This window comes from Aureobasidium pullulans (genome assembly GCF_000721785.1).
Source record: "Aureobasidium pullulans EXF-150 unplaced genomic scaffold scaffold_1, whole genome shotgun sequence".
Classification (NCBI taxonomy): domain Eukaryota; kingdom Fungi; phylum Ascomycota; class Dothideomycetes; order Dothideales; family Saccotheciaceae; genus Aureobasidium; species Aureobasidium pullulans.
Window position 1 is genome coordinate 1,075,607 of NW_021941021.1, and position 20,304 is coordinate 1,095,910.

Sequence of the window (20,304 nt, forward strand, 5' to 3'; positions counted from 1 at the left end):
TTCCAGAGTTCCGACCGCACGGACTCTCTATCTGCTTGCGCAATTGGGACTGTTCTTTGCTTCCGACTGTCACTCCAGGACTTCGGTCCGCAGGGTCGCTCTTCCAGTGAATCCAGTCTCTTTGCACTATCACGTCCAGTTCCTTGGTCCCTGCCGTCTACAAGGCCAGACATTCGTGCAATGCCGTCCTCATCCCGTCCTTGGGCGCCGAAACCCTGTCAGGATCGTGCTCGAGTACTTACGTCACCGTGATATCTATTTCTAGCGACCCTTGCACGTGATTTTGTGCCTCCACTGCTTTCTCGCGATCCTCACAGTTCGCATGCAAAGAGCCTTCTACAAGTCGTGTTGCACATCGCCCGCTTCTCTCCAGATTGATCTTCACGTAGAGTTCTATATCCCCATGGGCTGCTTGCAGAAGATTTACGATCCACGATCCATGCCGCTCCGTCCTGCAGATGCAGAGTTTGTTTCGAGTCATTGAAGTCACATACCATGCACAGACTAACAGACCGACCGTCCTCCATCAACCTTCCGTCGCTGAGACACTTGAACTGTGCCCGTCGTCATGCACTTTCTGCTCTTGTTCATATCCTCGCCCGTTTGCTTTTGTTCATACCCCGCAGACTCTGCCTGTGTTGTCACTCCGTCCAGCCGAGCTCATCCATGTCTCAGCATTGCATGGTGTGGCTGCGGTCTCGCTCTAGAGTACGTTGAGCAGCCATGTGTGATGTTCCTACACGACGACCACGACGAAACGCCAACGTCGAGCCTTCTCCACGTCCACGCTGCTGGAATTCTTCGTTCTTGTCTCATCTCCAAGGTCTCGACCTACATCAGCACTTTGCCATTGAAAGCCGTTGTGCAGGGCCAGGCCAGGCTTCCACTTCGTAACGCCTGCCGCGTGCCATACCATACTTTAAGTACCTGCGACCGCCATGACCCCACGAATATCGATTTGTCCAAAGTGCCACTGAATGCGCCCTCAAAAGCATCTGACTCTTGCGGCCAACTGACCCCTCCACCGAGGGTCACTGAACATCTGGCTTGTTTGTATTTGGATTTGTGCCAATAACCAACAGCCAAATCCCGGTGTGGTGCGTTGCTAGCCGCTGAATAACGGCAGCATCGTTGTTCATGCGTCGCCATAATGTCACTAATTGTGATTTCCCTGCTTGCCAAGTGCTTCTGCAAGGATAGGAGCAATAATGTTAGTAACCAGACGTCTGCATAATGACGGAGTTCATGCAAGTTACCGAGTGTATCTTAAGGTACGAACTATTGATAGATGGCTTCATACAACACTTTCGGTCGCTGCTTCTAGAGAGGCACGGCGAGCGTCAGTCTCGTCCGTCGCGAGTTCTCGTCCGCCCCTCTTCAGCTTCTTCAGCTCTAACTTCTGCGCCTGTGGATACGATGCGTACGACCACCAGCTTTCTTCTCAAATCTAGCATGCGCCAGTTTCAGAGGCGCCACTGTATCTGTCAAACTCTGATCGTGCCCTCTGTTCCTGGATCAAGCTACTGTCTGTGCACGGTTCCTCTCGTGCTTCCTAATGTGGACAAGTCGTGGACGGCACGCCCGGGAGTTCGACAGCACTCAAGCCCCAAGGCTCGGTTCCCTCTCGTCTCCTGCCGAACCAGGCGATAAGGATTACAGTTTTTCAGCCATTTTCATCACGCCGAGACTGCTTCAGTGGGAGCTGTTCTATGTCTCGGATGCCACTGCCTCTCAACAGCACGATCGTCATGGATTCGAGCTCGACTACCACGCAGGTGGTAATGACGGCCGAAACGCCGCGGAATAATCGACCCGACGATGCACCTGTATCGTGTGAATCCTGTACCATGCAGGACTATTCTGCGTACTAAAAACCAGACGCTCCATTCCATGTGCATGTAATCATGCTATCCCAATTGAGCGAGTCCAAGAGCGCCTCTGCATGAGCCAACCTTAACAGGACCTGATTCCTACCAACTTGAGGCCTGCTCTAGCATGTGTTCCGGCCTCTGCCACCCCTGGCTATAAAGCTAGCCACTGGAGGCATGCTCTTGGCCGTTGCCTGCGCAGTGGATCATAAACCTTCCGCACGTTTTGACCTTGCCCGTCAAATACTTTAATTTTGGCGCCACGCTAGATTCAAAGCCGTGCAATCAAGCTCCCTGGCTGAACTCGGGAATCTCTCAGGGAATCCTTTCTGCGAAGTAATCAAAAGGCCGCCGTTTCCACTGCTTCTTGAGTCTCGCCTTCTGGCAAGTTATTCTTTCTGTCTCATCCAGATACTCAACGCTCAAACCAGGACTTGAATCCCTCAATATACATTACAATCTCTCAGCAAACACACACGATCACATCCGCGATCATCGTACTCTCTTGACATGTCCATCATCTCGAAGCTCAAGGGAGCCAAGAAGGCAGCGGATGACCACAAGGCAAAGGCGGAAACCCAAGAGACCAAACCTGCTGCCACAGCTCCTTACAGACATGTTCCAACTCATGCCGCCACGGATGCTATGACCAGCTCACCGGGAGGCTGGAAGGCCGAAGAAATCGCATACCAAAACAAGGCCCGTTTGAGCAGAATAGGCAGCGACTATTCTACTCGCCCATCTACTTCTCACACAACAACCTCTCGTTCCAGCAGACCGGCTTTCAACAGAGCCAACAGCGATTCATCCTTGGACTTTACGCCCTCTACGCAAGCCTTTACATTGCCCGTCAGATCAACAGGTTCATCCATGAAGTCGGCCTCCGTTTCTCGAAACACAAGCTTCCAGGGTCTGGAAAAGGTTATGGAGTCCAATGATCGCGATCAGGAGCCCGTTTTTGCTGCAGCTCTGCTGGCCAACAGAACCAAGGCTTCCCGCTCCCCTCGTGGCTCTACCCGTAGCTCGGTAGGCAAGAGTCCCTTGTCCAGTGTTGGTAAGTTATGATCCGAAAGCAGCTCCTAGTGCCTAGCTAACAGAAATGTAGAATCTTCCGCCGAGTCATCACCAGCAGAGAGTGAGAATAGTTCGCCATCAGGCTCAAGCAGTAAGTCTCTCACCATGAACAGACATGAGTCGCTTTGACTGACATTTACATAGGTGGTCAAATTGAGCTCAGATCCGAGGCAGTCGCTTATGCACCCTCTCATGAGATTCATCCAGGTCGTAGAGTTAACCAGATGCTCGTAGAGCAACCACAAACTCAGCGCAAATATTTCGGACACAACAAGGCACCCAGCTCCGAGGCCAATGAGGTCCCCGTTCCGGCTCCTGTCGTCAAGAAGGAGCGATTCTCTTTCTTGAAGAAAGGCAGTGGTGCCGTCGCCGCTCATTGAGACACCACCTTCCTGACCATCAATCCTCTTCGCCTGTCCTGTGTTACAAAAGAACACAGGCATATTTTCTAGATTGCAACTCGTACATGTCCTTGCGCTTACGGTTAGCAAAATTACCTCTTCAAACAGAGGTAAACGCTTTTTACGAATCTCATTTGTTTTCGGCTTCATTTTTGGTTGAGTCTTTGTTGAACAGATTGGCTTCGGTTCAGGAGTTGGGATTATTGTCGCAGCGACAGTTGTTTACGGGTCAGGCTCGAAATTTTGTTAGAATGCAGGGGGGGACTGCGGGTCCCCGAGCGACACGATGATGAATGCACTTATGAATCTCCTATTGTTTCGAGTCTCCTTTTTCCAGAGGAATGCATTGAGCCTTGCGTAAAAACAAAGCGTTGTTTCTGATTGCAGCTGTTGTGTGGTTATGCGCATCGATTATACCATAGATAGTAAAGACACTATCGAAGTATTCGTGTTTTAGGTTTCAGGAAGCGAGCGGAGGATTCATAGCCATCGTTATCGCAAGTGCAGCAAGCATGGAGAATTTGCAGGACCTGGCATGTTGTCAAGTTTTTTTCTTGGAAACACGTGCCAGATGCATAAGTTCCCGTGTTCCTTGCGTGAAAAGCAAGAACGTTTCGTTCACGGGCTCGGCTCGCTATACCACTGGCTTGATGCAGGTCCATAATTCTCAGCTGAAGCCTCCTCCGTCAACAACGCCGCAATCCAAACTACGTGAACGGCTATCTCATAAGATTCACTCAACAGGGGCCAGTCCTAACGCATTGCACCTTCTGTGAGTGATGACCATTGTTGACCAACTTCTTAAACAAGAAAGGCCGAACAGGGAGCTCGGAGGTGCCGTCTACTGCGCCGCATGCCTAGAGTAGACGAGTGGAATATCGGATCGCGAATGGAGCCGCTGTGGATAAGGCGCGAAGGCATTAGTCTGTCACCATCCGCACTCGAAGAATCAGAAAGGCTATCGCCGAGCGGCATGGTAACAACAATGCTCTCCGGAGTTGACGACTCAGCACTCCGGGACGCATCTCGCTCAAGCCTCAGTGGGTGGGAACGAGTCTTCAACGAGATGTGGAGCAGGCCGAGCAGCGGAGAATTGAGGCTCAAAAATAAACACGGCACATCATGATCTCTGCGCTGGCAGCGGCGAGCGGCGAGCGCGTCCTTCGCGTGTTTCTTGGACGATCAATTCTGCACAAGTCTGGACCTCGCTTGGCGATAGCAGCACCGACCTGGACCAATCAGAGCACTTGATGGCACTTTTCCATCAACAGGTCGGGCCTTTGCTTTTGACCCAAGAGAAAAAATCCACCAGAGTCGTCTGTCCACCAGATTGGCTGTCCTGTGTGACGATAGCGACTAGCTGCTGCGAAACCGGTCAGCTCTGCATCTATCTATATCGTCCGCGACATATCGACCGTCCTTCGAACCGAGTCAGGAAGCTGCTCCGAGCACGAGCTTAGTCAAGATGAGCCATCGCGACCAGCAGCAAGAGCGCCAAGTTGACCATGCCAACGACATAACCGAGATCGAGGCCCCCGTCGAGCGCATAGTCGTAAAGCCCAAGGGGACCAGCACAACCCCCGAACCATCAACTCCCGGCTCAAGCATTCATGGCAGACTCCACGGCACTCCCGAGGTCATCGACGATGGAGGGGTCGTACACCAGTATGAAGAAAGAGAAGGGTCGAGAAAGGGCAGGTTCGCATACTTGAGAACAAGAGATTTCTGGATTGTGCTCTTGCTCACCCAGATCATTGCCCTGGCACAGACGGGAACAAATACCTTGACCTCCTTGATCAATGCTCGAGGCACGAGTATCCCGGCTTTCCAGACCTTCTTCAACTACGTCCTGCTGAATGTGGTATACACCTCCTTCACCCTGTACAGATACGGTTTTGCCAAATGGACCAAGATGCTTGTCAAGGACTCGTGGCGATATTTCATACTCGCTTTCTTGGATGTCGAAGGCAACTACTTCATTGTCCTGGCCTACAAGTACACCAACCTCTTATCTGCACAGCTTTTCAGCTTCTGGACCGTCGTCGTAGTCGTAGTGATTTCACTTGTTCTTCTGAAAGTGCGCTATCACCTCGCACAGTACGGAGGCATCGTACTCGCATGCGGAGGCTTCGCACTGCTCATCGCCAGTGACTATCTGACTGGCTCCAATTCGTACGCTCCCACAAACGCTCTGAAGGGCGATCTCTTTTGTCTGTTGGCTCAAACTTTGTACGGCTTCAGCAACACGTTTGAGGAATTCTTGGTTTCGAAAAAGCCAATGTACGAGGTCATAGGGCAACTGGCCTTCTGGGGCATGTTCATCAACGGCGTACAGGCTGCCATCTTTGATCGTGAATCTATCAGAGACGCGCACTGGGATGGACAAATCATCGGATATATTGTTGGTTACACTCTTCTTCTCTTCATCTTCTACTCTCTGGCACCTATCGTGTTCCGCATGAGCAGCGCTGCTTTCTTCAACATCGGCTTGTTGACTGGCACTTTCTGGGGCATTGTCGTTGGTACTCAAGTTCTGGGCTACCACATCCACTACCTTTACCCCATCGCCTTCGTCCTTATCATCCTCGGTCACTTCGTCTACTACGGCACTGAAGGTGTGTTGGGAGAAGCCAAGAAGCCGTGGCTTGGTGAGAACCAGGAACTGGGTGAAAGTGGCATCGGTACGGCCAGACGCAGGGCTGAGCACCCCAACGCCATTGTCTGATCGTTCGGCGTACCTAAAATTGGAAACAACCGCACGCCTTGATGCTGTCCAAATACATTGTATGTAATGTTTTGCTTATCTGTTAGTGCCGTATATATGATTTACGATCTCGCAACCCATCTTTTCTTTCTTCGCAAATTGTGTTAGAATGTGAGATAGAGGCACAAAATTACACCGTGAACGAGCTTTTGGCCTACGGGAATGCCTTCCCAACTAGCCATCAAGAGAAGCGGTGGTTTTGATGTCGATGCAGCTGGTCAAGAGAAGCATGAAGGTATGTACCTTTCGTGGAAACGTACCATATCATATTCCCTTCTTACAGTCGCGTCATAAGGCTCAGGCATGAGATGAAGTTTGAGTCTATCTCTCTGCAGTCACTCTTAAGCCACTGCGGATATCTGCTATGCCCTTGGTGATTCTAGGTAGTATACTACTGACAGGGTCACCCCACCTATGCTGTATCTGTGTTGGAAAATATTACTTTTATCCATACCAATCTCCTTTCATGCTGCTCTATCGCCTTTGAGCCTATGCTTGACGCTCTCTCGTCTGGATGATTTGATTCTCATTCTTATCCTGATCCCTTCCTCCTCGGTAGAAGCATGAGCGTTTAGGTGGGTGTTTGCTTGACTTTCAGAAAACTTGAGAACCACGTAATTCACCTGGCTTCTTGCCACAGATCGCGGGAATCAACATCAGCCAGGCTTAGACGGACTAAGAATACCCCCACATGTCTTGACTCTACAAAATCATCAATCATGATGGTGCTGACAGATGTTGTATTTCGGGACAGGGTTGCGGCTTCATCATGACACTCGGTCAGGGTCGCCCCAGGTATCCGGAGTCTGGTGTGATGATAAATTTATGTTAGGATCAGGTTGAGCTGTATATCCGCCTTCATCCAACAATCTGCATGCTCAGATGCTCGCAGCAAGAAAAACAAAGGGTTTTGAGCACTTGTGCTAGTGCATCAGACAGAAATGTGCCTGAATAATGGTAGTCAAAGCAGACTTGGGAGTACGTGCAAATTGATCGGCCCATTCTTGCTATTTGTGCATCTGTACCTTGTCAGGTGTTGGTGTGGTCGTAAAGGCATTGCTCTAAGTCCAACGTTCCTTTCTCGAACAAGATGTGATGAGTAGGCATTAGAGGTAGACTCTAGGGAAAACTAAACGGTCGCTTGGAGGATCACTTTAAGATGTTGCTCTAAGTGACAGCGTATTCGATCGTGGCTGACATGGTGCATTGCATCCGATATTGGAGCAGTAAACAGAAAGCAGTCGTGTCAATCTCTGCCATCATCCTGTTTGGCAAAAAACTCTCGGGTGAAGGGTGCACAGCCGACATCAACATCGCAATTCACAGTCAACCAAGAATGTGCCCACACAGCCGTGTGAATCGAGATGCCGCATTGACTGACGGCTGAGATCAGGAGGTGAAACGTCAACATACCGGGTTAGTAGAACAATGTTTGCCCAGGACATCAACACGCTTGCAGACTGCCTTGAACCCGCAACTCAACATGCCTACTCGTCTAGTTGATATCGAAACTTGCCCCATGGGCGATCTATAGCCACGAGATACTCGTAGACAGCCTAGCATGACCTACCTGACTTGGCAAGTCCTGCGAGCGTACTCAAGTACACTCTTGGCAGGTACGAAAGCCGTTCGACGGTACAAAGGCTGAGATTCTGGAGCCTGTAGATATGACGTTGATCTGGCCGGCCGGGCCGACCTGGAGCCATGTGGGGTAGGTATCTTATCGATCGCTGGTGGCTTGGTTGTGGGTTGATTGTTTTGTGACGGGTCGTGGTCTTGGACATCGTTGATCTCGGAGAACCGACAGAGAGGGTTGACGCGTAGCGAAGTCAACCTTGAGTCTGTACACATCTCTCGGTCATAGTCTATTCTTGGACGATAGACAAATCCAGAAATTGCTGAAACTTCGCAGCCATAAAAGGGATATTGATGGTGCGAAGCAGTGTGGCTTTGCAAGCAAAGCAGGCCTGCTACAATTCTGGAGAGAAGTCCGCCCCTGCAATCTTTGGCGCTCAGGACAAGACCTGCCACCACCAAACTGTTCGTGCATTTCTCAATCTGGCTGTGAAGCGTTGATCGATGCGATCGGAAGCGGTAATGCATCACGCGCTAGACAATCTTGATCGTGCAATGATGTGCACATACCTACTCACACAATGCAGATGAGCAATGTCAATTGAATGGTGAGGAGAAGACATGTATGTCAAGCTGCAGTCTTCGAGGCAATAGCAAATCGTCGCAATCCACGCGCGTTTTCGGGACAAGGCTTAGATGTTTCCCACGTGAAAAAGTGGTCATTGGAGTGTGCACCCCCGGGCAGACCGGGACTCGTTTGACGTGGAGCTGACGAGTACGGGAGAATTGTGGACCGTGGAGTAATGTTGCGGCAGCGCCCTGCCTCCATGTGGAGAGACGAGCTTGAGCCTTAGCCAGCGTTACAGGAAAACAGAGGAACGAACAAGCAGGTTAAGAAAACGACAAACAAAGAAGCGGAAGACTCACGGAGCGCAGAGAGGAGAGCCCATTCTTCCGGCCGGCGGCCATGGCTGATATGGTCGTGACTCAAGCGGGGCAGAAGTCTGAAGACCGCTGCTCACGGGCCCGGGTAGAACGATATCTAGCTAGGTAGGGATATCCCGATGACTCATGAGCAAAGCATCGCGCAATACGGTCTTTGTTTGCGCATAGATAAAGCGCCAACATGAACTTTGGTGGTGCCATTCGTGGTGTAACGAACGTGATATGGCACACAAGAACATCAGAAGGAGATAGTCGTCCGCCTTGGGGCTTTGCAGAACACGTAGGTAACGCGTACCGCTTAGTCTCGGCTCTTTCGTGCGTAATAACACTCGTACTGCGAGAAGATGGACGATCTTTTGGATAAAATCTCTGTCGGATCAACTGAGCGGATACACGAAACAGTCTGGACTGTGCATTGATATTCATGGAAGAAGCTGTGCGAATCAGGGGAGCGGAACAGACATGAGTTTTGCCGAGGCGGTAATCGTCAGGGTCTCTTGAAGCGCTAACTCTATCCCACTGCGTCGTGGCCGCTCCGAGAGATGTCATGCGTCGACAAAATTGCGAATTGCTCCACTTGAAAGCAGTGACTGAGCCCGACAAGGGGGGTCACAAGTAGCCCGTTATATTTTGGCTTGACTACCGTTGTGCTGTGGGCAAGGCACCTGGTCTTTGCGAGTTCACCTCTACCTACAAAACCACCTTGCTTTCTTCCTCCTAGATTCCGTGGAGCCCCAGGGGGATACACAACAACAGACCTGCGCTATCAGTCCTCGTCTCCTCTCTGACACCGTTTGCCGTACCTGCAGCAAAGTACCTGTATTTGTTCCGGATCGACGCCCTATTGGCAGCCCTTATCAGCAACGACCTCAGTTTCTTTGCTAGAGAAGTCTCACCGCTGCTGCTGCATCCATCGACGGGTACGCATCACTTTCCTTTGCTATTTCTTGTTTCTGCGCGGCCGAGGAATGAGATTTGATTGTCGTCGAGAATCGAGAAGATGGACTGTGATCTGCCTATCCGTGTTTCCGATGTTCTGCAAAGCCGATTCAGGTAGCCTGTTCTGACACATTCAAAGACAGACAGATTTTGGGCGACGTCTATCTTCAGGCTTTCATAGATAAGGAAGCGCGCTTCTCAGCAAGCAGCGCCCTGTCTGTGTTCAGTGCTGTTACCGCTTTTGCTCCACGATACACACTGCATCGGCCACCGTCGGCTTAAGTTGCATGTCAACCACATTCGTTTTATTTCAAATCACACCCCTGCCCTCGTCTGCTGAAGATGAGCCCTCCACAACAACATGCACGCAACACGACGTGCAACACTCGTCGAGCCGCACCTACCCATGCACGTCCGCTAAGACCTCCCCCACTGGGTCCTCGAAAGAACAGCCACTCGGGTCAATCAAAGAAGAGCCCTGTGTGCAACAAGACCAGTACTAGTACCACTTCTGGCAAGACTCAAAAGAGAGACGCAGACACCAACGCAGAGGACGAAGACATGGCTGGCCTTCCTCAATTTTGGTGAGCAAACCGCGTCGTCTTTCTCAGCCTTGCAACTAACACACCGCAGTGCTACTTGCGAGAAGCAGATCCTCACACCTGCCTGCAACTCAATCTTGTACTGCTCCGAGAGCTGTCGCAGAAAGGACCACAACAAGCCTCTGAGTCATTCCATCTTACCGTCGGAACCCTCGCCGCAACCTACAACACCCCGGAGTTCGTACTTCTTCGACGACCACAACCAGCACGAGATCCTTCCCATGCGATCGCCAACCGTCGTTCGACCACCGTCCCTGGCTTTCTCTGACGATAGCTCCGACCTGTCCGGCAACGAAGAGCATCCCATGTATCGTCGTAGCGAGAGTGATGGATCTCGCTATCTCTCCCACTACCGCCACAGCTCAGGCGAGCATAGCCCTCGTCGCGCGAGCTATGAGCCCTACACGCCGTCGCTGTCACACACCCCGGGCTCACTTTTGAGTACCGTTGGATCATACCTCTCCACTCGCCCGCTCCCGGGTCGCAAAAACCCTTACAGTGCTTCTTTCAGCTCTCTTTCGGTTGACCTCGTAACGCCTGTCGTCAACACAGAGCCACTCACCGCATCGACGGATCTCGCTCACCAGAATGCTTCCCTTCGTAGCAGTGCAAGTACTAGCACTGCGTTTCGTGTTGTCGAGGGAGAGATGAGCTACGACAAGAAGGACTATGCGTCCGGCACTTCGCCCAGCAAGGGTAGCCTTCGACAACTTTTCTTCCACGAAGCGATGCAGGCTCCTCCTAGACATGAGTAGCATGCTCGCTACTCTTAGACTTGATCCACAAGGTCATTTTTTCTTATTGCATATCGGTTTTAATTTCACGAGGTCATGATGGATAAGATTAGGGCGAGCAACAGCATTTGCATATGGTACAGCATGGGTCAAAGGCTCTGGATTGAATAATGGGGAGTTTATCATCGGACAAAAAGTGATTTCAGCAATTTACGAATACAATGTGTTAACTGAAACTGACGATACTCACATCTTGATGTTGGATAGACGAATTTTATGCCAGTTGTGCAAAATATATGAGCAAAGGGCCCGTGCAGGCGTGTTCTATCTCATCTTTCCCGAAGCATTCTTGCTTTTATTATTAGAAATACATGTTCAGGTCAACTTCAACAAATGCAAAATGCAATGCGAAGGGTAGTCGTAACAGGTCTTGGAGCCGTGACTCCACTTGGAGTCGGTGAGTCTTAAACATATTTCCTTGTTTTCTAACGTGTATACTTATCAAATGTACAGGCGTTCGGCCGACTTGGAAGCGTCTGATCGATGGTCAATGTGGAATAGTGAACATCAAAGAAAGAAACCCAAAGTTTGCCACTTTGCCGTCACAGGTTGCGGGCGTGATCCCTGTCGGTCTTCGAGCGGACGGAGGATGGACTTCCAAAGAATGGTTGCAGCCGGGCGTGAGTAACGCAAACTTCCCACTGTCGACGACAGATTGAACATGAGACCAGGATGACAGAAAAATGGCGCTGTTTGCGCAATATGCTATGGCTTCAGCGGAAGAAGCCCTACAAGACGCAAATTGGAGACCCAAGTCAGAGGAAGATCTTCAAGCAACCGTAAGTTCGCAGTACCAGTGTCACACATGACTCTGTTAACATGATCATAGGGAGTCTATATCGGCTCTGGTATCGGCAGTCTAGATGATGCCTATAACACGGCTGTAGAATTCGAAAAAGGGGTTCGTCAGAAGGCCTGTCTTGCCTGAAGTCACAATACTGACACTATTTTAGGGCTACAAGAAAGTCTCTCCGCTGTTCGTACCTAGGCTGCTGATAAACTTGGCTGCTGGTCACATCTCAATGAGATACGGATTCAAGGTGTGTTTGGTGCAACCAATGATGGCATGCCGTGTTGGCTGATGATAACAGGGTCCCAACCATGCAGCGACTACAGCTTGTACAACCGGAGTTCACGCCATCGGCGATGCTGCCCGTATGATCATGTTTGGCGATGCGGACGTCATGGTTGCTGGAGGTGCGGAATCCTGCATACATCCACTCGCCATTGCTGGATTCGCTCGAGCCAGAAGTCTAGCTACGGACTGGAACGACAGTCCTGAAAAGGCTTCGAGACCATTCGACAGATCGAGAGCAGGCTTCGTGATCGGTGAAGGTGCAGGTGTTGTGGTACTCGAAGTAAGTGATGTCTACGCCGTGCGATGAGGCGCACGATATTCTAATAATGCTTGTCATCCAGGAGTTAGAGCACGCAAAAGCACGTGGAGCTCCCATCTATGCCGAGATCAAAGGCTACGGCCTCTCATCTGATGCGCATCATATGACAGCTCCTCGCGAAGACGGCCAGGGACCGTATCTTGCCATGAAGCGTGCGCTCAAGCAAGCTGGCATCAAACCTGCAAATGTCGACTATGTGAACGCCCATGCTACTTCCACCGTCCTCGGTGATGCAGCCGAAAACCGTGCTATCAAGACCATATTGCTCGGCGAAGAAGGACACACAAGCGCTCAGGATGTCAATATTAGCAGCACCAAAGGCGCAGTAGGACATCTTTTGGGGGCTGCAGGGGCAGCGGAGACCATATTTACTGTCCTCGCGTTGCAAAACGTATGTATGGTGTCCTGAAACGACTGAGCGCGACTGACAAGACACAGAACGTACTGCCACCAACACTTAACCTCGAGCAAGCCGGTGATCCTGCATCCGACTTTGATTGCAATTATGTCCCAAACACAGCACAAGATCATAACGTGCAAGTCGCTCTATCCAACAGCTTCGGCTTTGGAGGAACGAATGCGAGCATCTGTCTCAGCAGATACGGCTAGAATTGGGTTGCCAGGACATCCACGCAATCCGATTTTTGTTATTTCTCGATGGATCAATTCTCTCGCCGAACCTTTTTTTTTTTTATCTCGTTATCGATTGCTCGATATAAAGTAGTAAAAAGTAGAGAGCGGTCGCGCCCGCGCCTCGCGATTCGCCAGCCGGCCCCGCCGTGCCCCACCCTCGGGGTTGATAACGGGGGAGTCCAGCTAGATGTGTATATTGTGATTTTTTTCTTCCTCTGTCGCTCCTCCTCTTCTGAGAAATACTGTGCTATCGACACGAGGCGTTATCGTGCCACGATCAAGTGGAACAATGTCTTCTCAGGCCGAGCCGTTGATGGTCGGCGAAAATGATGCTACCAGCAAAAATGCCATTTATCTCCGCTTCAGAGCCAAAGGCAAGCATTATCATGCACAGATTCCAGTGCTAAAGCGACTGCCTTTCCCTTCGATTGCCATCATCTCATTGCTGGTGATTATAAACATTCTTGTGTGGATCGCTGTGGGAATTGTTCTGGTAAGTCTGGACGAACGAATATTGTATGTGATATGTCCTAATCGTGAACAGAGCTATCATACGTGAGACTATGTAATATGGCGAGAGACAGATATGATGCTGATATGTCTTCAGATCCCTGGTGTCTACAGCTGTGCTTGCCTATTCTCTAGGCCTCAGACATGCTCTCGATGCTGACCACATCTCGGTATCTAAACTCAGCCTTTGAACTCGACACATGAAACTGATAGGGACAGGCCATTGACCTTATGACTCGGCGTCTGATTGCGACTGGGCAACGTCCAGTTACAGTCGGTACTTTCTTCTCCTTGGGACATTCGACGTAATCCGAACCCCATCGACACTGCTATACAAACATACTGATAGATGACCAGCATCGTCGTCATAACCTCAATCGTCGTGGCATCAACCGCTGCTGCCGTCTCATCGCGATTCGGCGCATTCTCGCGAGTCGGCGGGATAATTGGAAGTAGCGTCTCAGCCACTTTCCTGATCGTGCTTGGGATTATGAACGTTTTCATTCTGTATAAGCTCATTACACAGCTTCGGAAGATCATCAACTCACCCGCCAACTCACCTGAGCCCGAGTTTCAAATCGAAGGTGGAGGATGCTTATTCCATGTCTTGAAGAGGATGTTCAAGCTCATCGACCGGCCATGGAAGATGTATCCTCTTGGGGTACTATTTGGTCTAGGATTCGACACATCATCCGAAATTGCTCTATTGGGTATCAGTGCAATCTCCGCTAGTCAGGGAACTTCTTTTTGGCTCATCCTATTGTTCCCGGTTCTTTTCACGGCTGGCATGTGCTTACTCGACACTACGGACGGCGCCCTCATGATGGCTTTATATACGTCAACACGCTTGGCCAAGGACAACATCGCCGTGTTGTATTATCAGTCCGTCCTCACTGGCGTCACTGTGCTGGTTGCTGTGGTCATTGGCGTGATTCAATTCCTCGGTATGCTACAGGGAGCTGCCGATCTCACTGGTGGGTTCTGGGATGGCGTTGAAGTTGCCAGCGATAACTACGACATCATTGGTAGGTGGATGCTCTTTCTATCGAATCAAATAAGCTGACATGATTACAGGTGGCGCAATCTGTGGCAGCTTTGTCGTTTTTGGTGTCATCAGCGCGATTCTCTATCGCCCATGGCGAAGACGCGTGGATGCGAAGAGGAATGCACTTGTCGGACCATCTGACGAGAGTGACCTGGAAACGAGAGACAACAACACTGAGGGAATTCATGGAGAGCCTGAGCTTGTCCAAGAGGGTCCTTCAACTCAGCATGTGCATGCTGATAGAAAAGGTGATTGTGTCGTGTAAACCACGGAACGATCAGGATGTGGCTCTCATGCTCAGCAGTACGAGGTTTATGACTCTACACGATTTCGAATAATCTACAAACAACTATGTAGCAATAGTGTTGGAGTGGCCATCAGAATCACCTTATAACAAATACGTTCATTGAGCACGTACTCCACTCAATTGAGGACATCCGGGACCGCTTCGATACCACCCGCGATATAGCGTTGTACAGAGTCCGCTTGCTCTGCATAAAACTTTTGCATGGTTTCGTCGTTGACGTAGCCCATGTGCGGTGATAGAACGACAAGCGAGCGACCGTCTTGTCCCCAAGAAGTGGTGCGCCAGGCGCTATCCAAAGGAAGTGGTTCCACGTCGAAAACATCCAAAGCTGCACCCCTGATTGCACCGCGGTTGAGTGCGTCTAATAAAGCTTTCTCATCGATCAAGGGGCCTCGGGAAGTGTTGACTAGGATCGCGTTCTTCTTCATCATGCCGATTTCTTTGGCACCGATAGTTCCTTTGCTGCGATCCGAGAGCACGTAGTGCATACTGATGACGTCTGCCGTCTTCAGCAACTCTTCTTTGGTCACAGCTTTGATAGAGCCTTTGGGTAGACCTGCTTTCTCGGCTGCCTCATCGGCCTTCTCTTGTGTTAGATTTGCACTCCAAGAAACGACCTTCATTCCAAAACCGAGAACGGCAGTACGCGCGGCGTTCGTTCCAAGTCTACCGAGACCAACGGCTCCATAGATTTTGTTGGACAGGGTGAAACCGAGCCCAGTCTGGAAAGGACCACCTGATCGCAATGCAGCATCCTCGATGGGTATGCGTGAAGCAAGTGCAAGGATGAGAGCAAAGCAATGCTGAGTAGTCGCATCATATTCAGGTGATGGTGCAATAAGTGGGGGAAGTTCTGGGTGCGAGATATTACGATTGCCTGGAGCGGTGGCAACAACAATTCCAAGCTCTCTCGCAGCAACCATGTCGATAGCCCTATTGCGTTTTGCGGTGGTAATCAGGAGTTTGAGGTTGGGCAATGCGGAGAGTAACTCCTTGGGAAAGGGGGTGCGTTCTCGCATGGAGCTGATGATGGTGTAACTACCCAAGCGAGCAGTCAAGGCTTTTATGTTGTCGGCATTGTTGGGAGGTATAGTGTCGGGAAAGCTGTCGAGTTTGAGATGATGGATATGCTTGAAGTATTTGGGAGCTATGCCTGCGTAATCGTCCAGAATAGCAAGAGTGTGCGAAGCCATCTTGGTCGTGTATGGCAAAGGTTTGGAGGAGGAGAGAGTGGACAGGATTTTCTTGCTTCTGCGACTAGGTAGATTGGGAGAGAATCGAAGAAAGACCCATGTCATGAACCTCCTACGACATTTGAGTGGAGGCAGATGATGTGCTGAGGGGGACGGCAGCTTCCAAGTTCCCCGGATACTGGGACCGGTATATCTAGCATGTGTTTTATCATGCAGAGGCCAAGATGTCACTCAATGCCGACTGACAAGCATGTCTTGATCAGACAAGTACACTCTGCAAGATGCGACGACGCATCATGTGAATAGAGAGAGAGAGAGAGAGAGAGAGAGAGAGAGAGGGTTAGCAAGTGAAGAGGAAGGAACACGTCAAGCACGTGTTGGATGCATGTTTCAGATGCTTGACAGGCTTGGCAGCAGCTGGCTGTAGGCTGTAGGCTCTCTCTGAATGCGGTCACATGGCGCATTCGTCTTAGTCCAGCACACATCAGCTTCACACAGCAGTATCGCCCACAGAGAGCTCTCAGCGGCCATGAGCTCTCTTCTCCAGCTCTCCGATGTGGCCGATTTGATCCCGCGACAAGACGCCAATTTCTTCAAGCAGAGAGTGGCCGAACTGCTTGAGCGCAACTCGCCGCATTTCCCAGGCGCCCAGCCAGTGAGCTTTTCGCGCCGCCATTTCCGCGAGCTGCAAGACACCGAGTAGGCTTGTAAGAGCCCTTCAGACCCTTCTCCCGCTGATGCCCGACAGCTACTGGCTTTGCGAAAAGACCGACGGCATACGATGTCTCCTCTACCTTACAACCTTTGGAGAAGGCCCCCAGCTCCAGGAAGCCCACATGCTCATCGACCGAAAGAACGACTACTACAACATCGACAACCCGCACTTCCACTTCCCTCTACCCGACGGCCCTGATGAAAGTTACCATACCGAAACTCTTCTGGACGGCGAGCTTGTCCTCGACAAACTACCTACTGGCGGAGAACAGAAAACCTTCCTGGTCTTTGACTGCCTCGCTGTTGACGGCAAGTCAATGTTACAACGCACTCTCGACAAGCGCTTGGGATACTTTGTCGAGTCGGTCCTGAAGCCTTACAACAGGCTCCTGAGTCGCTACCCCGAAGAGAAGGAGCTACAACCCTTTGTCATCAATGCGAAGAAGATGGAAAAGGCTTACGGTGTCATGATGATGATCAAAGACGTCTTGCCTAAACTGCCACACGGTAGCGACGGTCTGATCTTCACATGTCGTACCTCTCCCTACACGAGCGGCACGGATCCAAAGATAATCAAATGGAAGCCGCCTCACGAAAACACCATCGACTTTAGGCTACAGTTGGGTGACTTCCCTTCGATTACAGACGACGGTCAGACCTATGTGGATTACGATGCTTGTCCGCCCATGGAGCTGCTCGTCTTCCACGGCAACAAGAAGAACGAGGTATTCGCAAAACTCCACGTGACTGAAAATGAGTGGGAAAGCATGAAAGGCATGCAGCAGATCCTGGATGGGCGCATTATCGAATGTCACAAGGATGAACAGGGCCGATGGCGCTACAAGAAGGAGCCCAACGGTGAACCACGCTTCAGAGATGACAAGACAGAGGCCAACCACATCACCACAGTCGAGAGCGTCCTGGAGAGCATAGAAGATGCAGTGAGCGAGCAGGATCTCCTGGATAACGCCAAAATAATCAATGCCCAATGGAAAAGACGTGAAGCCGAAGCGTCACGATCGATAGCGCCACAGGCAAACGGCGGGCCACGGTAGTGAAATGGCAGAAATCGTGGATAATCATAACGACGATGACGACTGGAGAAGGATTGGCAGGAAGGTTGGACAGGCGTTTCATTGCTTGAACACAGACATTCACAAGATACCCACTTAAGGTGCAGCATTAGGCAGTACTCCCAGCAGAGAATACCATTATTACACAACATTACAGGTTTACGACTGTCAAAACCATCGAATGTCCTGGCCTTGAGTTGGGAAGACATTGATTGCCTATTAATACCGCGCTCCTGTCTAATTTTGAATAACCGCTAGTCATAAAGTCAAATGCATATTGGCGAAGTCCCATCATGTCCAACTGCCAATCGAAATGTATTCGTGCCTTACCTCAGGGCTTGCTGCCTGAGTGTAGCCATGAAAATGCTGAAGCTCCACCTGCCGGATTGCTCCTCGTCTTGCTCGTTGTCATCTCCACCTCACCATCTCCTGTTGGTCTGCGGCTCAATGGCTTCTCATCGCCAGCAACAGTGTCTTGTCCTCGCTTTTTGCCTTCGTCAAAATAACGCGACTTGCCGTCAGCAGCAGGGGTAGATGCTACCGAACCACTCGAGAAGGTACGACTAATGGTTCTCGTTGGTCTCAGAACCTTGATACCAGCATCTCGCCGTTGATAACCGCTGTCCTTGGGCTTGGTTGTGGCACTTCCTGTGCCGGTACCGGTGTTCTGGCTCGATGTTTCACGACGCCAGTTGCTCCATATCGACGGCGATGAGATAGGCGGCGCAGAGGGTGAGGCTTGTGTTGAGGCTGCAGAGTCTTTATTTTCCAACCGAACAACCCTTGGAGCAGGTGTGTGTTGCCTACTACGGCTAGGTATTTCATCATCGGCCGTTATCTCCATTGGTTGTTGGAGGACTTCGTTAGCTGGTCTTGAAGAAAGTTCATCCTCGTAGACCATGTCGTTGACTGTGGTGCTCATGTCATTCTGGCCTAAACCGTTGAGCTGTGTCTGCTCTTCTCGTACCATCTCTTGGAGCTTTGGAGGCTGCATGGAGGAGATGAATAGAGAGTTGAAGGTTGATTCACTCTCAGGGCGAACCAGAGGAATGGACAACTTGCACTGATCGTCGTCGAAGAGGGTCATGCTGTTGGACGAGAATAGAATGTCGGCACCACGAGATCGAAGCACGTCACTGCCAATGACGATCTGGATAGCTTTCGAGTAAACATCTGTTTGTGTATTGGTAAGAACGTTGAACTCGACCGTGGCCGACGGAACCTGCGGCGCCGGGCTACTTGGCCTCGCCGAAGTAGGAAGAGGGACTGCCTCGGCAAAGTAGACAGGTAGAGCAAGTAAGCGGCTACCGGACGCGCTCTCCACAACGCAATCCTCAAGGTCAAGATATTGAACAAGGCGTTCGTCTATCTGGGACTTGTAAGAGGCGCTAGATACGGCAGCGTAGAGAAGAGCGTCGTGCTTGAAGTTTGTGTTTAACCAACAGCGAACGATTGCCGGAACGGGGCCAAGTATCAGTAGACCAGGAGCGATGACCGGGGTGTCAACCGGAGAAGCATAGCCGGTGTCTAGATTGATGCTGCTGGCACGACCTGAAGCAGCAGACCTGACAGAATGTACAGAGCTAGCACGGCCGTCAGATTTGTGGGACGAAGTACGCTCAGTCATGCCTAGTCCAGCCAAGCTGCTTGTGCTGCGAGGAAGAAAGTCGATAGATGAGCGCGAAGCGTGAGCCCAGTGGCCCTGGTTAGCAGACTCGTCGAAGCGGACGCTATTGGCACGTGAAGTTGCACCCATACGACGGGGCTCTTCGTCCGGGTCAAGATGTAGGCTACCGATCAGATTGGCGGGTTCATCGTCAAAGTCCTTGAGATGGTGGATGGGAGGTTGTTGAGGGGTGCCACTCAAGACGCTGGGGAAGGGAGAGGTGGCGCCCCAAACCGACTTCATTCTGGCGTCGTCGTCCTGGCGGCGTTCGAGACGTAGAAGGCGATCGGTGTGGTCGGCCTGGACCTGCTGCAGGCGCAGCAAGTCGTTGCACAGGCGCCAGGAATCGCTGTGCGGAACAAAGGCCACGCTCTGCGGATCCATCTACTCTCTGCCCCTCCACTCGCCGCTGGACCAGAGTGCTTGCCTACCTCTCTCTCTATCCAGTGTTTGCTCTTTATACACAGCTCTTGACTTTACTTTGCCGACTTTGGCTTTCTCTCTGGACAGTCGCGGATAGGCCTCTGGTCGCGGTGCGGGCGGGAAGGTGACGTGTGGTTTTGCAAAAGTCGGTTACTGCCAAAGGCTCTTCAAAGATCAAGGTGATGATCTGTACCGAGGGCGAAACTGTTGTTGATAGTGGGGCCAGAAAAGGTAGACACTGTTGGCAGCAGAGTGGCTTTGGGCGCAGGGATTGGAGATTGAGAACAGCTTCTTCGGGTATATGCTTCGCGGATGCCTGAGAGAGGACGAGGGACTTTGAACAAGAGTTGGTGCTTCACTTGGGATTTCATGCATGCATTG

General features: G+C 51.0%; 10 protein-coding genes across 10 annotated transcripts; 7 read left to right on the forward strand and 3 right to left on the reverse strand.

Moving 5' to 3' along the window:
- The first annotated feature begins 405 nt into the window (after positions 1-405).
- M438DRAFT_341253 (uncharacterized protein) lies at positions 406-1,408 on the forward strand. The gene is made up of 2 exons (XM_029904460.1): positions 406-1,188; positions 1,257-1,408. The coding sequence occupies exon 1, from the start codon at positions 569-571 to the stop codon at positions 1,073-1,075; it is 507 nt and encodes a 168-aa protein (XP_029765690.1). The 5' UTR covers positions 406-568; the 3' UTR covers positions 1,076-1,188; positions 1,257-1,408.
- Positions 1,409-2,093: 685 nt separating this feature from the next.
- Positions 2,094-3,292, forward strand: M438DRAFT_7604 (uncharacterized protein). The gene is made up of 3 exons (XM_029910306.1): positions 2,094-2,894; positions 2,998-3,033; positions 3,087-3,292. The coding sequence occupies exons 1-3, from the start codon at positions 2,379-2,381 to the stop codon at positions 3,174-3,176; spliced, it is 642 nt and encodes a 213-aa protein (XP_029765691.1). The 5' UTR covers positions 2,094-2,378; the 3' UTR covers positions 3,177-3,292.
- Positions 3,293-4,808: 1,516 nt separating this feature from the next.
- Positions 4,809-6,068, forward strand: M438DRAFT_330500 (DUF914-domain-containing protein; the record flags this gene model as incomplete). Its single annotated transcript, XM_029903326.1, has 1 exon — positions 4,809-6,068. The coding sequence occupies one exon, from the start codon at positions 4,809-4,811 to the stop codon at positions 6,066-6,068; it is 1,260 nt and encodes a 419-aa protein (XP_029765692.1).
- A 2,522-nt stretch (positions 6,069-8,590) lies between these two features.
- On the reverse strand, positions 8,591-9,542 carry M438DRAFT_7689 (uncharacterized protein). The gene has a single exon (XM_029910308.1). The coding sequence runs from the start codon at positions 9,174-9,176 to the stop codon at positions 8,670-8,672; it is 507 nt and encodes a 168-aa protein (XP_029765693.1). The 5' UTR covers positions 9,177-9,542; the 3' UTR covers positions 8,591-8,669.
- Positions 9,536-11,172, forward strand: M438DRAFT_286866 (uncharacterized protein). The gene is made up of 2 exons (XM_029901600.1): positions 9,536-10,150; positions 10,200-11,172. Exons 1-2 carry the CDS (start codon positions 9,909-9,911, stop codon positions 10,921-10,923), a joined length of 966 nt encoding a protein of 321 aa, XP_029765694.1. The 5' UTR covers positions 9,536-9,908; the 3' UTR covers positions 10,924-11,172.
- A 135-nt stretch (positions 11,173-11,307) lies between these two features.
- On the forward strand, positions 11,308-13,074 carry M438DRAFT_286868 (ketoacyl synthase domain-containing protein; the record flags this gene model as incomplete). Its single annotated transcript, XM_029901601.1, has 8 exons — positions 11,308-11,359; positions 11,416-11,582; positions 11,634-11,741; positions 11,792-11,863; positions 11,916-12,002; positions 12,054-12,320; positions 12,382-12,750; positions 12,798-13,074. The coding sequence occupies 8 exons, from the start codon at positions 11,308-11,310 to the stop codon at positions 12,966-12,968; spliced, it is 1,293 nt and encodes a 430-aa protein (XP_029765695.1). The 3' UTR covers positions 12,969-13,074.
- Positions 13,075-13,281: 207 nt separating this feature from the next.
- M438DRAFT_262842 (NicO-domain-containing protein) lies at positions 13,282-14,812 on the forward strand (the record flags this gene model as incomplete). Its single annotated transcript, XM_029899845.1, has 6 exons — positions 13,282-13,485; positions 13,537-13,547; positions 13,600-13,672; positions 13,722-13,807; positions 13,860-14,527; positions 14,577-14,812. 6 exons carry the CDS (start codon positions 13,282-13,284, stop codon positions 14,810-14,812), a joined length of 1,278 nt encoding a protein of 425 aa, XP_029765696.1.
- Positions 14,813-14,970: 158 nt separating this feature from the next.
- M438DRAFT_330504 (uncharacterized protein) lies at positions 14,971-16,047 on the reverse strand (the record flags this gene model as incomplete). The annotated part of the gene is made up of 1 exon (XM_029903327.1): positions 14,971-16,047. One exon carries the CDS (start codon positions 16,045-16,047, stop codon positions 14,971-14,973), a length of 1,077 nt encoding a protein of 358 aa, XP_029765697.1.
- A 529-nt stretch (positions 16,048-16,576) lies between these two features.
- Positions 16,577-17,816, forward strand: M438DRAFT_370646 (mRNA capping enzyme alpha subunit; the record flags this gene model as incomplete). Its single annotated transcript, XM_029908203.1, has 2 exons — positions 16,577-16,746; positions 16,796-17,816. The coding sequence occupies 2 exons, from the start codon at positions 16,577-16,579 to the stop codon at positions 17,814-17,816; spliced, it is 1,191 nt and encodes a 396-aa protein (XP_029765698.1).
- Positions 17,817-18,165: 349 nt separating this feature from the next.
- Positions 18,166-19,884, reverse strand: M438DRAFT_330506 (uncharacterized protein; the record flags this gene model as incomplete). Its single annotated transcript, XM_029903328.1, has 1 exon — positions 18,166-19,884. One exon carries the CDS (start codon positions 19,882-19,884, stop codon positions 18,166-18,168), a length of 1,719 nt encoding a protein of 572 aa, XP_029765699.1.
- Positions 19,885-20,304: the final 420 nt, after the last annotated feature.